Here is a 14,687-nt window from a genome sequence, read left to right as displayed (position 1 = left end):
GGAACAATAATGATAAAATTATTCCAGCTTATGTTTCACTCTGTAACAAAAATATTACATGATCAAACTTCCCATATCACCAATGCGAAAACATCCTTTAATATATACAATGCTATCGGCATAACCATTGCACCCCTCAAAGGTGCAAGTGCTAGTATTATTAAGTCGCTTGTGGGAGGGGGAGGGGGGTTGCGCATGTTGAGTTGGGTGAGAATTTGATTGCTGCAGATTGCTTGTGCTTCCAATGGAAATTTATTGATAATTATGGTCATAAGGGTAGCTGAACACTTCATATGTGTTATTTAAGTGGAGTAACATGTAGATGAGCATGGAAGATGTATTATGTGCTTTTTTAACGGGCTTGAAATTACATTGACTATTGAATCATATTTAAAAACTGAGGGACATAACATCAATTTATTTCTTTTTTATACTTATATTTTGTATCTCCAGTAATTTAAACTTGGAGATTAAATTGTAATAACTTATGATTTGAACCCCAGTTTAAAAAAAAAAGTATTTTATTTGTGTTTTTAATGTGCAAACAATTCTATGTATATTATTAACAGCCAGAAAGTTCACACTTGTAAACCATTGGGTAAGGAGCAGTCCAGCATGTATTGGTGAGATTGAATTTTAATTCTATATGACCCAACAATTCGTAGTGTATAACTGTTTTCAGCTAATTGTGGTTGCTCCTACCATTCAAACCGCTTTCGCTGTACCAATCACAGCATAAGAATGTGATTACTGGAATGGTTAGCTATTCATGACGTTGAGATTCAAGATTTAGACATTCATATAATTTATTGGAGTTGATCTTCACTGCTCAATGTTCGCTGAATCACTGCAGCAATAGAATGTAGTAATTTCATTGTGTTCATTATGACGGGGGCCCTAAGTTATCAAGCCCTAAGTTATCAAATCATAAAATAACAAAATGGCCAACAATTGGAATATTAGTAAGATTATAGGTAAAAATTATATACCTATAACTACAGCTTTGTCTCATCTGGTTATCAATCTCAATATCAGACAACTTTCTATCTCAAGATGCTTAAAACAATTCCTGCTGGATAAAACTTATAGAATTGACTAAATTGAGAACCAAAATAATAATTTATACTATTGTAGTGGAAAGTTAATCCTCAAATCGTAAATTGTAAAGATAATTTATAAATCAAAATGGTTCTATATCATATTAGTGTTACTTAGATTCAGTATTGCTTAGAAAACTAAAAGTGAAAAAAGGGAATCCAATTACTTTGAATTGAATTGAAAAAAGACAGAAAATAGTCATCGACTCACCACTTTTCTAGTTGGTGGCCTAAAACAATGTTGTTTTTACATTTTTTTAAAGTTTAAAACTAGGATGGTGGTCTGGCTGTTGCAGCTCCTTGTGGGGTTGAGAGGCAGTGGTCCTTGTGGGATTTGGGGGCACAAATTTTACCGCTTTTAATTAAACTCCAAATCTTTCAAAATGACCATTATGCTTCAATTAGGGACCAGGGTTGAAAGCCTTCTGTGCCCTCATGACCTTTTTTTAGGATGTGCAAGCAAATTAGAGAAGAATGCAGAAGGAGAAAAAAAAATCTTTCAACAAAAATCAGAGATACTAGTTTTAATATAAAGGGGAATAACAATCTACACAAAGATTAAACTGGGGGCTCAAAATCCCTATGCAAGACCTCTATAAACTGTGATGCACTGAAAATTATATTCCCTACAGATCTATGGTGTAAACTTAGTTTGTGAGATGAGCAAAGTGCCTCTTGTAGGGGAGTAATTGGCTGTCATTTCTTAAAAGATCTAGTAGCCATTTCTCAAAGACTTAAAAAACCATTGATGACATTCCTGCCTTCGTCTTTCAAAAGTTTTCTTGAATTTTATTCAACATTGGAACTTATTTTTGTATGTTTTTTGTGCGGAGGCAGTTAATGCTTTACACCTTAACTAATGTACTTCATCCCTTCTATGGCTTCGTTGGGAGCTCATGCTTAGAGCCTGAAGGTAACTCCTATTCATAAATTTATTACATTTTCAATATCTTCTTAAACAAGTGATTTAACCCTCATCCTTTTTGTAATGTTTATAGTTTTATCAAGGCTTTAGGCTTCATGTGACTATTGATGTTTTGACCGAGGTCTATGCTAGAAAGTTTTACAAATTGTTCTTTATCGTTTTTCATTATGTTTACTAGGTCTTGTAATTCCTATTGATATTTTATTAATATTTCATTTGATAAGATAGGGAGGTGAGGGAAGAGTTCAATTTTTAATGGCCTTGAAGAAGCATTTCCATTTATACCCTTCCAATGGATTCTTAAATGCCAATTATTAGGAAATAATGTAGTGAAAGTCACCCAACTGATCCTGTTTATTTCATTTTGTGAGACAATTTTGCTGTCTAATAACATTTAGGCTTGAGACAATGTTTACAATTTTATCAAGGCGTTAGGCTTCATGTGACTATTGATGTTTTGACCTAGGTCTATGCTAGAAAGTTTTACAAATTGTTCTTTATCGTTTTTCATTATGTTTGCTAGGTCTTGTAATTCCTATCGATATTTTATCAATATTTCATTTGATAAGATAGGGAGTTGAGGGAAGAGTTTAATTCTTAATGGCCTTGAAGAAGCATTTCCATTTATACCCTTCCACTGGATTCTTAAATGCCAATAATTAGGAAATAATGTAGTGAAAGTCAGCCAACTGATCCTGTTTATTTCATCTTTCATTTGATAAGATAGGGAGTTGAGGGAAGAGTTTAATTCTTAATGGCCTTGAAGAAGCATTTCCATTTATACCCTTCCACTGGATTCTTAAATGCCAATAATTAGGAAATAATGTAGTGAAAGTCAGCCAACTGATCCTCTTTATTTCATCTTGTGAGACAATTTTGCTGTCTTAATAACATTTAGGGAAGAAAGTTACTTTTTTCAATACATTTCTTTAAATGTTTCATGCCTCTATATATATTATTTTTGGAATACTATTGTGAAAACTTGATCTTTGTGATCAATACTTTTCTGATGCATTATTTGTGTATCATGTTCATTATAAATAGCTGTAGGAAGCGATTGAAGCCCAAATATTTCCTTTATTATATGCTTATACATGATCCATGTCTAAAATGCAGCTTACCTAGGTACACGCCGCAATGAAATAATTTAACTTGCTCTAGATCTAAATAGTTGGTAGATGAATTCATGCATATCCACTTGCTTTGAATTGACGAATACGCATTATCTTTTGGAATTTTTTTTTGTGTCTTAGAATGTTTTTACATTAGTCCTTGTTTCAATATTTTAATCTCCAACCCTACTGTTCCCAAACTGAATTGAAAATGCAGGATATTGCAAGTGATGGTTGTTTTAGTCTAGGGATGTTGGCTCATTTTGCAACAACTTTAGGTGGTGGACATGCTTGGATGTATCCCCGTCTCTTTTGGGAAGCTGGATTGCTGGGTCAAATCTTATATTTGGAAGCACATGCAGCCGGTATATCTGCAACTGGCATTGGATGCTATTTTGATGATCCAGGTATTCAAACATATTGACCTTATGATATTTTTCAGCTTTTAAGTCTTTAAAATCATCTTCTCAGTTATTTATGTAATTTTTATATTTGGATTCTCTTTGTAACTTGCATATTAAAGTGGGCTTTGTTTATGCAAGTTTCAATTCAACTGATTTTAATTGAGTTTTGTGATGATAAAATTTTCCTTATAGATTTTTGCATACATTTAACTGAGAGAGATTAGAGTAAATGTGCAACAAAACAGACAAAAAAATAATTTAAAAATATGGCATTCCTCCAAGTTTTTGGGATGTTCATGTAGGTGGATTTCCCAAATTATTGTGGGGGACAAGGGGAGGGTTTTTGGGAGAGCAAATTTTTCCAGCATTGTTGGGATGGTGAAGAGGTGGCTATATTTGTCAATAATTTAGCTTAGCTTAACATGAAACCTTAAACGGCAATTCATTCTCCATTTATTTGTCATTGCACTTTTTTCCCATTTATAGATTGTTTGTTGTTGCCCTCAGTTTTACAAAGGACACTTGTTGGAAATATGGTGTCCTAGAGTAAAAGAAGGGGAAGTTGGCTTGCAAAATTTGCTAGATGAAAATGTTTAGGGGAGGCATTAATTGTTAGAAAATTTGCCACACATATACGGGACAAGATGCTAGATTGCGCACACTTGCACATCGTAAACTTGTGTGTGAGGTACAAAGCCACATATAGACCTTTGAACAACAAAAGGAAGTTAACAAAGACAAGGATAGGTCAATACTAATTGCGGTGGCAGTATATATGATACAAAATAGAAATGTAGGTAAGAAGATTTGAGAGTTAAGAACACATTTCAACAAATCTATGACAGTTTGAGAATTGATAATTCAATCTTAAATTAAACAATGCCAAGGCTCAGTTGGATTGTTGAATCATGCATCAAAATGACAAAATGGAATAATTTGAATATCAATGGTCATTCAGTAATATTACTATAGTAGTTGAAACTTGAAAGTTCAAACTACCAACTCTAGACTATAATGTCATTACACAAGTGAAGCATCAAAATTACAACTTTTATTGCCAAAAATAATATCTATAGCTGTTTTTGTTTGAGCAACAAGCTCAAAGATTAGTCATCACCATCATTTACAATTGCATATCTAGGGTTCTCATTATTAGAACTAATAAAAGGAAGTGGAACTACTTGAATCCCATTTGCATATCATGGTTTACATCAAGTTTTTTGGACTGCTTGGGCTCTGCATTTCATTGTTGTGCTAAGCTTTGCTATTGGTTTGTGGTGATTGATTAGGCAAGTACTGTACACTTGTCATTTATTGTGGGGTATGTTGTTGTTACAAAGGTAGCTAAGGAGATGGTGTGGCTGCAATTTTTCATGGAAGAAATGGGACACTCATAGGCTAAAAATTAGTTGTTTATAAACAACCAAAGTACCATTCGTCTTGTAAAGAATTGTGCCTAATTCGAAGGCCAAACACATACAATTGAGGTAATCACTTCTTTTGGTCAGTTTTGGATGATGGACAACTAAAGCTGGAAAAGATACATATAGATGAAAATCCAGCGATATGTTTACGAAGGCAGTGACAAGGGAGAAGCTAATGCAATCAAGGTTGAAGAATCCCAAAAGGAGATACCCAATCTTGCAGCAAGAACACCACAATGCAAATAACAACACAGAGCAATAATAACACCAACCAGTAAGGAAACAAGAAATCTAATAATCATCAAGTTGGCCTGCAAGTGCATATTACGGATTTAGAAAATAAGCCTTCTTATATTTCAAGCATACAGGCTTGATTATTTATCAAATTCGATACTAGCCTCCAAAGCTATATCTCCAAGACAAAGGAAATGTATTATGACATATAGGTCACGATCTAAATCCATAAGAATACCCCCACATAGATACATCATGTTGTGCGAATACAAAAGAGGGACAACTACATGTATAACAACATAGAACAATGTACCAATTAGCATCACATGTCGTGAAATCCCATTACAAGCCGAATGTAGCCAACCTTGCTGTAAGAATATGAAAGCCAAATATAGGACCAGACTGATCAGAAGATACCTTCATCTGGAGACTTAGAACAACATGCGAAGCTAGATATAGGATCTCAACAATGCCTAGACCACACTATAAGGACTAATAAGAAAATTGAAAATCAGCCGAGTTAGATGAGTCAGCCAAGTCACTTAGGCAAGTTAGCTGAGTCAGCCGAGTCATCTTAGTTGACCCGTCGAGCTAGGGTCACGGGTCATTTTGACTTGGCTGAGGTAACTTGACTCAGACGACTCGCGCGACTTGCGGCGAGTCTCGTTACTATGATGCAAAATTGCCAACGACCCAAAGATGCTCCCGCATCATGCACCCGAGGTGAAAAAGATGTTCCATAAGAGGGACTTACGAACATTTGATAGGATTCATGACATAAACCCCATGTTCATTCTTGACCCACATGTCTCTTCATCAAAGGAAAATGGTTGCACTATCTTATGGACTTATGAACATCTGATAGGATTCATGACATAAACCCCATGTTCATTCTTGACCCACATGTCTCTTCATCAAAGGAAAATGGTTGCACTAACTTTGCAAATCAACAAATTCATTTTGAAAACCTTCTACTCTCAAATACTTCTTTGTTGTTTCCTCAACCTCTACTCTGATTCTCTAATCTACACCAATTGCTTCTTCCTTTGTCACCTCTGTAGCCAACAATAAATGTCTGCTTTGTCCTTTTATGTTTGCTTGCACCTCTGTTATCATTTAGCAACTCCTCAACCTCTAATCCAATCATAAGATTTTGTTGCTCATTAATACCATTCCCCCGGTAACTTGCTGTAACATCATTTGGTTGCTCGAGTCTTTAGTTCAATTGGTTCACATTCTTTCATCATATTTCAACAACTATACAACCTCAATAATCTTCTTAGACACATGTTGCAAATCCTTCACCTTTTGATCCGAAGCAGTTTGATCTCTTAAGGTGCATGTTCTCATCGTACTCAAAATCTTAGCCTTTATTCCTTCCTCCTTCAAAGGAATTAAAGTAAATTGTCTGCCATCTTTCACAATAAACATTTCTTCGACAATCATGAATATCTCCAACATCATATTGTCAAGCTCTACCCAACAAAACATGGCAAGCACTCATATTAACATCACATAACATAATACCTCATCCTGGTATAGTCCAACGTTGAAATTAAATCAACAATATTCTTTCATTTCCAACATAAGATCATCTTGAAACCAAGTTATCTCACAAGGACAAGGAAATTTGAGTCTCGTTAATCCCAACTCTTGTACCATTTCATCTAATATAGTTATCATTACTTTTACTATCTGTTATCACCTTGTAACATTTGGCTCCCGATTTACAAACAATTAGGAACAATTGCCTTCTCTGCATAGGCTATGGTTCCTTCTTACTTAACTCTCTTGAACATCAGAGATTTTCCTGTCTCAAGTGCAACTTCCTTTTCAACAAGTTCAAGTTTCTCAGCTTGCTCATCATGCGCCGCTAGGTTATGTTTTCCCTTGCTAGAACCAACCAAACATTGGAAAGCTCTACGTCCAATATTCCCACATTTGAAACAAGTACCTTTGAACTCTTTGTTGCCTCTTCCCCTTCCACAAATCTTTTGATCAGGTTCCTCTTCGATCACAAGTTTATCTCTCCCCTTATCAACAATTAGTTTATCCCTAACCCTAGGAGTAGCTTGTCTTCTCTTCAACTTATTTTTTGCCTTCATAGTATACTGTTAAGCATCCTCAATTATACTAATTTTTAACATACTTAACTCATCTTGAATGTTAAGTCTCAAACCATTGACATACATAGCCATCTTTTTCTTGACTCTCAGTGTCCAGACCTGATTGTCATCTTGTAGAACTCCTCAATATACTCCTTAATCGTCGAATCTTTCTGCTTTAGATTCTACAATTTCTTAAGCAATTCCAATTCATAATTCTTTGGTATGAACTTAGCTTTAGGTCTAGAAACCATAACTCTCCACCTAGTGGTCTTATATTCCCCATTGTCTTCTCTACCCTTTTGCAACTCTTTCCACCATAAGACATCGTGACCCTTCAACTTAGTTTGTGCTAACCTAATCCTTAGTGGATCTCTAGCATATTCAAGCTCAACGTAGTCCTCCAACTCATTAAACCAATTTATCTTTTCCTCTAGATTTAATGAACCATAAAAAAACGCAACATCCATTCTATGACTCTTACCTATTTGTGCCATAGCTTGCAACAATCTTTCTTCTTTAACAAGAATCTCAACTTTAGTTGTCTCAAAGTCTCAAATGGCTTCATCAAATTCATCTTCGATCTTAGGGTTTCTCCCAACTGCAATTAATGCATTTTGGATCTTAGTCTGTATCTCATTTTTTAATTCCTTTATCATTTGCGCTAACCTTATAAGATTCATTCTTATAGGCAACATGTTTACAAAGATACCAAGCTTTAATTTCCTCAAGTTTGATGGTGTAACATGCTAAAAGTCCACATCCAAATAAACAATTAACATAAATGTAAAGCCATTATAATCACAGCCGAAGGAAGGGGAGGGGTAGTTATATTAAGTACTCTTCACATTCATTAGAAGAAGATTAATGAACTTAATTATATCTTGCATTCCTATAATTGAAAAATGACTAACACTTCTACTCTAGGTTCATATGAAATACAATTAAAACTAGCACATCTATAGCATCCATCTTACAATAATTCAATGCAACCTAATAACCAATTTATAGCAATAATAGAACTTAAATACATGGCTAAAAGATATCAATGAAATGCAAAGAACATAAATAGGTACCTGAGAAAATGCGAATAACTCTTTGTGTTGTGCAAGCTTTGGCTTTTGGAAGAGAGGAGAAGCATTGCCATGGGCTTAACCTCCCAACCGTGGACCCTTAACTATCCCCACACAATCTCTACCGAGAAAGGCCCTCCCTACCCTGGGATTAGGCTTGGGACACCTCTATCCAGCCACTGAGCATCCTGGTGTTAGAGTGTCGGCTAGTCAGTGGATGAGGCTGTGAACACCTTCCATCGACCTATCTTCTAACTGCTAGCACTATGACCCTTGATGATCACAATGACAATCATGCCACTAACCCACCTTGGCCAAGGATTTTGGATGGGCAATATATAAACTTGATCACCCATTGCTTGACTTGACAACAAGAAACTATATAATGGACTACCATGAGCTAACTTAATTATAGATATGGTTATTTGTTATTGATTTGTGTTTATGTTGCCAGACTTTCAATCCTCTCCCTTTTAGCTTTTAGTTTGGAGTTAAGTCAAATGCAATGGTCTCTACGTGTCCAGGTCTAGGTTGATATAGGTGGCTTTTCTTCCCATCATTTGTCCTTAATTTAGCCAAGGTAGGATTTCGGGTTTTCCCTTCCCCACCTTCTCCCCCAAGCCTTCTTATGGGAATCATGCTAAGTCAGTTTGTATTGGACTAAAGTATCTAGCTCGGGTGGGATTGTAGTTGAGCATTGCCCCTTGGTGAGAAGGCATTTTCAAGAGATGATCCAATGATGTTAAAGTCAAGAACGCATTCAGATTAGTGGGCTTCAAGTAAACTCCTACCATGTCGAAGTTCCACCAGTTTAGTTGCTCCTTCACCGAAGGAGCACTTTAGAGGCCACTCCTTCGACATGAGATATTGAGATACTTTTATAGAGCCTTGGGGTATGAAATAAAATATTCAGGCACAAATGCTCTTGAATTGCTTCCTAAAGGTGTCCGAGGTGAGGTGGAAACCTAAATATTAAGGTTGTGGAAAAGTGAAGTATCAACATCTCCAATTGTGAAAGTGCACTCAAATTGGAATATTCCCAATGAAAGGAAATTTCCTCATTATATGGCTTTTTGGAAAAGTAAAGAAAGGCTTGCTCCAAAAAGAGCGAAAGAGAGCATTGTGGAGAAGAGTAAAAAAGGTTTCTCCTCGAGGATCAACAAATGAGGTGTTTATTCTATCCAAGGTAGATTCTCACTTGTCAAGCTACTCTTTCAAAAGCTAGTGCTAAACGGGAGAATCAGAAAGTCCAATTTGCACTGCACCAAAGCTTAAAGTTTAAAACCTACTTTATGAACTCTCGTTAGTGATGCATTTGATATCAAATGAAGCCGTTAGCTAATCAAATTAAATGCTAATTTGATCGTTGCACCATTAAAGGAGAGTTCTGAGTAAAGGGGTCATTATTCACTCGTGTGATGTGAGAGTTCAATGCCCAATGTTCAAATTTAAATCCAATAAGATCGAATTGTTGGTAGGTTTACTTCTGCATATTGCAACTGGCATAATTTCATGATTAGTGTGAATTTCCTTGCTCTGTGTGATGTTATATAGCAAATGGCTAAAAAGATTGGTGGAATTGATAGCCTGCCTAGATTAGTGAGTGAGCTTAAAAACTATATAGACACATCTCTCAGATATTATAATCTCAAATATTTGTAGAGAAGGCTCAACAATCAGCCCATTCATCTTATTACTCTGAAGCTTAAAGAGAGCAGACTTGTGGAGGCTGCCAATTTTCCAATGGCTGTCTAGGCCAAACTCCTTAGGGAATGCATAGCTTGATACGATGCAAAATCTAGGCAAATTAAAATGCTTGATGACTTAGTCTTGATCACACTTGACAGAGGTCTTATGCAAAGAACATTTGGTATTCCAGACGGAGCGAAATATTGTGATTTTGACTTTGGCTCTTCGGCCTCCATGTTCAATGAGAAAAAAACTTAGGCAAGGTGACATTTTGACAACTTGGTTCCAACCACCGAAGAGCAAGAAGAGTAAGCTCCCAAAGACTCTATTTGGAACCAATATGAAGCGAGAGATAGTAGATTTCTCAATCCTGTTGTTGAGACTCAAAGGACATGAGGAGGTCCTTAATTTTATTGAGCATCATTTCTTCCTTGTACAAGTGATATGTGCTGATGGACAATACATCGATTGGGCTCAAATCATTTGCGATGAGTTGAGTAGTTGGATGAACTCAACAAAAGGTGTTTCAACAATTTCACCTGTCATCATTTCTGATATACATTCTGGCGGTCATTCATTTGTGGCCAGGCTTGCCAAGCATTGAGGATTTAATGAAGACAAAGGTTTATGGATTCTACCCCTCTTTGCAACTGGAGAAAAGCTATGAAGAATATGTGAAGGTAAATGATGCCTCACCATGAGGCTATGTAGAGAACCACAAGGGGTGTCTTGAATGAAGATTTTCACCAGAGGCAATTTCAATAGTAGCTCAATTTGGGTGCTGCTTCATTCAATTCTCAACGTTCTCCTACATTCGTATTGGTGCCTTTGATGGCTTTCCAAAGAGGTTGCCCAGGTACCCTGAAGACAAGGTAGTGTTAATTGAGTTATGTAGACAGGTTTTGGAAGTAAATACCCTGTGCTTAGCAATTAAGAAGGTAGGAATCCCTTTCCTAATTGTTACAGTGCCATACACTTGTGCATCTAGGTTAGATGCAAGGAATTTAATTAAAGCTTTTGAAGGTAGGATCAAATTGGAAGACTATGAAGTCATTAGGCCACTACATGACCCAATGAATTATGCCAAGGATCATGTACAACTCGGTTCTAGCTAGAAGCATATGCCTGATATTGAGGATTATTGGGCCGATTACTATATTGAGGTTCAAACCAGAGAGAAGTTTTGGTCTAGGCTCATTATAGGGGAAATTGGACTATACAAATTGAGCATCAATGTTAGTGATGTAGAAGAGAATGATATCACTTAAGGTCATCTACCTATGAGAAGGAAATCAAAGACACTCTCATAGTGTTAATCCCACCCGAAGGTCCCATGGTAGATAAGATGGAGGTTATGATGGACGACATCATTAAGCGGACCGATAAGTGGGTAGAGTGGACAAGAGGTATAAGGAAGCGGATGGGTGCTAAAGGCTTATCTGCAGGCGTGTCCGGTGGAGCTCAAACAACATTGGCAGCCACTTCTACTACGACAACCACTACTTTAGCTTCTATGGGTCCATCGCAATCCGTTGGTGGTGGAGGAGATGAGCCTTTAGAAAAGAATGTTCGAGTCTCTCCTACTTGTGGAGGAGGTTCTCTTCTTGATATTGGTAAAGTTGGAGATACAAAGGCAAAGAAAGATAAGGAAAAGGAGAAGGAGAAAGATTAATTGATTGGAAAAGACTCCTCAATCATCCCAAGAATCAATCTTGATGCAAATAGAAATCAACCAGGTGGTGGAGACGGTGGAAATGGGCAAGTGCAAGAAACTCCCCAACAACAACAAGAAGGAGCTACTGAACAAGGTAATCCACCTACATTTTCTGTAACTAAAATTGTAACTTTTCCTTTCTCAAGCAAGAAGGAGACACCTCTAGTGGCCAGAAAGTTTTTTGATCCTTCAGCACTCCAGTTAGCATTGAACATCCTTGTTAGAATTTGTATAAAACAAATATAAGCAGAATCTAATGAAAGATATAGATTAATAAAGAGGAAATAAAATTGTCAGAGTAACAATACAATAACAATCTTAGATGTAAATGCTCAAAGGCAAAATAGCATCAATATTTCTTAATTGTGTGATGTAAATGCTCAAAGGCATAATAGCATCAAACTTTCCTCATTTCCTCATGTTTAATAAACAAGAGCTAGCCTGTTTATATAGGCAAAAGTCACCTACCAAAGTAGGTGGCACATGGTCAAATTCACCTACCAAAGTTGGGCACTTACCAAAGTTAGGCACCTACCAAAGGTAGGAGATGTGAGAAATGAAGTCATGTGTTTAATTCCTGAGAGGAATTAAATGTCTCATAAATATCTCACAATATTGCCTAAATAAATAAATACACTCACATAAGTAAACTTAAGTAAAGAGTGAAATTGAGAAAATATCAGTTTACTCTAACACCCCCCTTAAGTGCAACTTAGGGAGACATATTTAAGCTCACAAAGCTAGATGAAATGCATGATGGGTCCAGACTATGAGGCCATATTAGGTACCCATGTACTATATGCAAAAAAATGCAATCTCTCATAAAGCGGAGAAAGAGGAAAAACTTCATGGGAAAAAGCCTCCCGCAAGAAAGAGAAGAAAATACAAGATGCATGAGGGATGGACTTATCAAGACCCCACCCCATTATGACATACATCATCATATAGAATAAAGTATCGCCCCATAGGAAGGAAACAAAGGAAGCGAGACCAAATAGCCCCCCCCCCCCCCAGTGGAGAATGTACACCAATGATTGACGCTCCAGGCGTGATGCAGAAACTGCTCAATTGAAATTGAACCATGTTCCTCCCTTTAGAAAGAAACATGACCAAATGTGTATGAGAAATATCTCCTCAATGGATAGGAATAAACCTCAAAAAATGTGGAATCTTGGAAAACTGCTCAAATGTCCCCACATTGATACTGAAGGCAGGCCCTTCGAAGATAGGTGCAATAAACCACACTGTTGAATAAGAAAATGTAGGATCTGGTGAGGATGAATGTAGAACAGGTACTGAAGACTCAACTGTCACCTTGGAAAATAAAGAGACTTCTTGCAGCTGCTGTACATAAGGATCCATAGTGACTTCAACCTTGAAAGATTGATCATGTGGATTATGTGTGTGAGAGTCAAAGTGTTCCCTTGCAACAATTGAAGAAGGATACTCATCATCAAAGAGAAGATGTATATCATTGATGATGTCTTCTAATTCTGCAATGTAGGATTCCACAAACAAACTTGAATTGTCTATCAAGTAGCAATCTCGTGAAGCTGTAGATGGAAGACAAGGAGTATCTTGTGGTACTGAATCACCTGAACCTAAGAGTATATGAATCTCATCATCATCAGGAACAACCGTAGGTGCAATATCAATAGGAGAAGTAATGGATGGCTCTTTTGGATCACATGAAAGGATACCCAAGTTCAAGTAGCGAAATTTCTCCTCAATATGTGAATCAACACTATAAGTGTGATTAGAATATGCTGAAGAATCACTATCATCATTAGAAGAAAAGTCTACAATGTAATATATTTGAGATCCATGATCAACTACTCCTGTAGCAATGATCTCTTTGCTCTCTAAATCTTTGATAAGAACAAATTTGGGAGTGAATTCCACTATCCTTCTTGTTGGCCCATTAGTGAGTTAATATATGGAAAGAAGATTGTGAGTAAGGTGGGGTACATACAACACATCTTTGAAGGTTTCCTCCCCCTTATCAATTGTTCCTTTCCCAATCACATTCATGTAAGTATGATTGCCCATTAAAATAGGTGGTGCATTACAAGGCTCAAATGTAGAATAAAGAGACTATGAAGATGCCATATGATTATAAGCTTTTGAATCTAGAAGCCATCTTCCTGAATCATGACTTGAAGTAGCAATTAAGGCTTGACCTTTTTCCCTTGTTATCTTTTCCTTTAGCTACATTGGAATGAGAAGAAGAAGAAGTAGTCATTCTTGAGGGTAGATTTATTTGATTTTTCTTAAGAATATTCTTAAGTTCATCAATGTCCTTGTAGCAATGATGTTCTTTATGTCCTTTCTTCTTACAATATGCACAAGTAGGCTTTTCCTTTTTAAATGATTCCTTATATGAGGAAGAAGATTCAAATTTTCTCTGTGACGTGTTTTGTTTATTCTTTTGTTTCTGTTCAGGATTCCCTGCTTCTTTTTGTACCTTAGGCTCACTAGCAATTAATGCTTGTGACATGGATGTCTTGATGATACCCATTTGAATTAACTTTACTTCCTCTTGGATTAGAAGATTTGAAAATGCATCAAAAGTAAGATCAACATATGCAGCTCCCATAGAAACCTGATTGGTATGAAAGGTAGAAACAAATACAAAATACTTAGGACCAAGCTTGAGTAGCACATTGAGAATCAACTGTATATCTTGCTTAATTATCTTGCAATCCTTTAGTTGTGTTTTTAGTTGTTCAACCTTGGAGATGTAGTCTTGGATGTTGTTGAAACTCTTTGGATCAAGATTCATTAGATTGTTATCAATTTGATAACCCTTAATCTTGTCAGTTTTCCCAAACAAAGTTTTAAGAGCATCCCAAGCCTCTTTAGGTGTCTTGATTGATTCCAAATGAAATTGTAAATCAAAAGAGACTAAGG

The 14,687-nt window shown here is 36.4% G+C and overlaps 1 protein-coding gene across 7 annotated transcripts in view; it reads left to right on the top strand.

Annotated features, from left to right (window-relative positions):
- The window catches only part of LOC149534233 (nitroreductase family protein), a 110,619-nt gene that overhangs the window by 24,547 nt on the left and 71,385 nt on the right, over positions 1 to 14,687 (top strand). For all 7 annotated transcript variants that reach the window (XR_016356925.1, XM_089804248.1, XM_089804247.1 and 4 more), the window contains exon 2: positions 3,352 to 3,541. Coding sequence is in view for 6 of the 7 variants with exons in the window: in XM_089804248.1 (XP_089660374.1) it covers positions 3,352 to 3,541 (190 nt within the window). In the remaining variant the exon portion in view is untranslated. The remainder of the gene's footprint in view (positions 1 to 3,351; positions 3,542 to 14,687) is intronic.

The sequence above is a fragment of the Cupressus sempervirens genome, chromosome 10 (genome assembly GCF_028749045.1).
Source record: "Cupressus sempervirens isolate cs-2001-9-10 chromosome 10, ASM2874904v1, whole genome shotgun sequence".
In the NCBI taxonomy this organism is placed as follows: domain Eukaryota; kingdom Viridiplantae; phylum Streptophyta; class Pinopsida; order Cupressales; family Cupressaceae; genus Cupressus; species Cupressus sempervirens.
Note: the sequence above shows the minus strand (reverse complement) of the source record. Positions and strands in the feature narration are given on the sequence as shown.